At 27.1% G+C, this 1,994-nt stretch overlaps 1 protein-coding gene across 1 annotated transcript, besides 5 other annotated features; it reads right to left on the reverse strand.

Annotated features, from left to right (window-relative positions):
• Positions 1-174: a repeat region.
• Positions 175-254: a microsatellite.
• A 52-nt stretch (positions 255-306) lies between these two features.
• Positions 307-341: a sequence feature (AT_rich).
• Positions 342-349: 8 nt separating this feature from the next.
• Positions 350-1,822, reverse strand: EDI_254740 (uncharacterized protein; the record flags this gene model as incomplete). Its single annotated transcript, XM_001734705.1, has 1 exon — positions 350-1,822. The coding sequence occupies one exon, from the start codon at positions 1,820-1,822 to the stop codon at positions 350-352; it is 1,473 nt and encodes a 490-aa protein (XP_001734757.1).
• Positions 1,198-1,308: a microsatellite.
• Positions 1,331-1,383: a microsatellite.
• Positions 1,823-1,994: the final 172 nt, after the last annotated feature.

Here is a 1,994-nt window from a genome sequence, read left to right on the forward strand (position 1 = left end):
AAAGAATTAATATTCTAACATTTAGCACTTGTAAACATTAGAAGAATAACATTCTCAATCTCATATTTTTGAAATAAACTCTAATATAAAGTAAAACATAATGAGGTCACTGAAATAATCACTTCTCAATAATCATAACATCAAATTGTGAATATATCTATTATTTGTATTTTTTCATTTATTTGTTTGATTCATTCAATTCTTTTTTTTTATTTAGATTATTTTTTTTTTCTATCTTTCTTTATAAATTTATTATTGTATAAAACATAATGGTTTAAATCAAAAGAATAAAATAATTGTACAATGAAAATTATTATTAAATGAAATTAAAATGAATAAAACTAATGAATTACCACACAAAATCAAATGGATCATACACTTCTTTATAGTCAATGTATTTTGGTAAGTTGATTTGAAGAACTCCTTCTGTGTAATTGACAATTATATTCTTTATATCAACATTCTCTGGTATTCCATATATTCCTTTAAACCTTCCATACTTTCCTTGGCAATAATGATAAATAATTTGAACTTTTTCTTCTTCACTAATTCCTTTAAGTTGTTGATTGACCATCCTCATTATCATTTCCTTTTCTTCTTTACTTGGTATTTTCATTCCACTAATACTTAAATTTCCATTCTTTGTGATGTGCACATCAATATCTTCATCTCTCATTCCTTTGATTCTTGTGTACATCACATAATACCTTCCTCTATCAATTGCTTCAAATTTAACTTCCATTTCCATTTTCATCCAATTAATTTGTTCAAATATTTTGTCTGTTTCAGTCTTTTTATTGACTTCAATTTTGATATTATCTTCATCATCTTCTACTTTATGTGTTGGTCTAACGTATCTTTGATTATTTCCTTTTATTTTAACTGTTTTATTAACTTCTTTCTTTTCTTCTTTGATTTGGTCTAATTCCATTTTCGTGTTTTTCATATCATTAACCATTCCTTCAATCTCTTCAATCTCTTTTTCAATCTCAATTATCATCTCTTTCTTGACTTTCTTGTTCTCTTCATTTAATCCTTCGTATGTATCCATCTCATCCATAATAGCATTGTTCTTTTGATTTACACCAACTCCTATTTTGATTTCATTCTCACATTCTGTACTTGGATTCCTCATTTGAAGATAATAGTCCTTATTCTTTCCATGTTCCTCATATTTCCTCTTAAATTCTAAATAAGTTTCTCGTCTTTTTTCTTGTTCTTCTTTGATTTCCTTAATTCTTTTCTCAAATTTTTTGTCTATTTCTCTTTCTTCTTCTTGTTTGCAACTTTTTTTATTATCATTTTCTTGTGAAATTGACACTCCAACTGTTTCTTCTTCTTTCTTTTCTTCTTCTTTCTTTTCTTCTTCTTTCTTTTCTTCTTGTTTCACTCTATCTTTTTGAATCCCTTTGTAAAGATGTTCAATTAATTTATTCTCAATATTTTGAATTGTTGTTTCTATTTGCTCAATCACTTCTTGACCTATTTTTTCTTTAACCCCTTGATGTCTCATCATCTCTCCAATCATTTTCATTCGCTCTTCAATACTTCTCTTTTTCTTCTCAAACTCTTCCATTGTCTTTTCAATATCTATTCCAAATGGTTCATCAAATGTTGCTGCAACAAAATTACTAACAGTCTCTTTGTTTGGACTCTCAATTACTTCATAAACTACTTTCTTCTGTGGAATGACAACTTTGTCCTTTTGATGAACTTCCTCCATAATTGAAACTAACTTCATCAAATTCTCAGCTTTCTTCTCATCAAATTCACCTTCATACTCTCTTATAATCTCTTCTATAATTCTAACCCTGTCTTCCATTATCTTGTTTTTTAAGTTTTATCCTTCCTTTTTATCCTTTCATTGTGACGTAACACATTATCTCATCTATACTCTTTGACAACTAACTATTCATTTGTTTTTCTTTGACTCACCCCCACGTGTTCATTTGAGTTTTATCATATTTTTGATGAAAAGACATTGTTATAAATAA

The sequence above is a fragment of the Entamoeba dispar genome, genomic scaffold (genome assembly GCF_000209125.1).
Source record: "Entamoeba dispar SAW760 scf_1105229458483 genomic scaffold, whole genome shotgun sequence".
In the NCBI taxonomy this organism is placed as follows: domain Eukaryota; phylum Evosea; order Mastigamoebida; family Endamoebidae; genus Entamoeba; species Entamoeba dispar.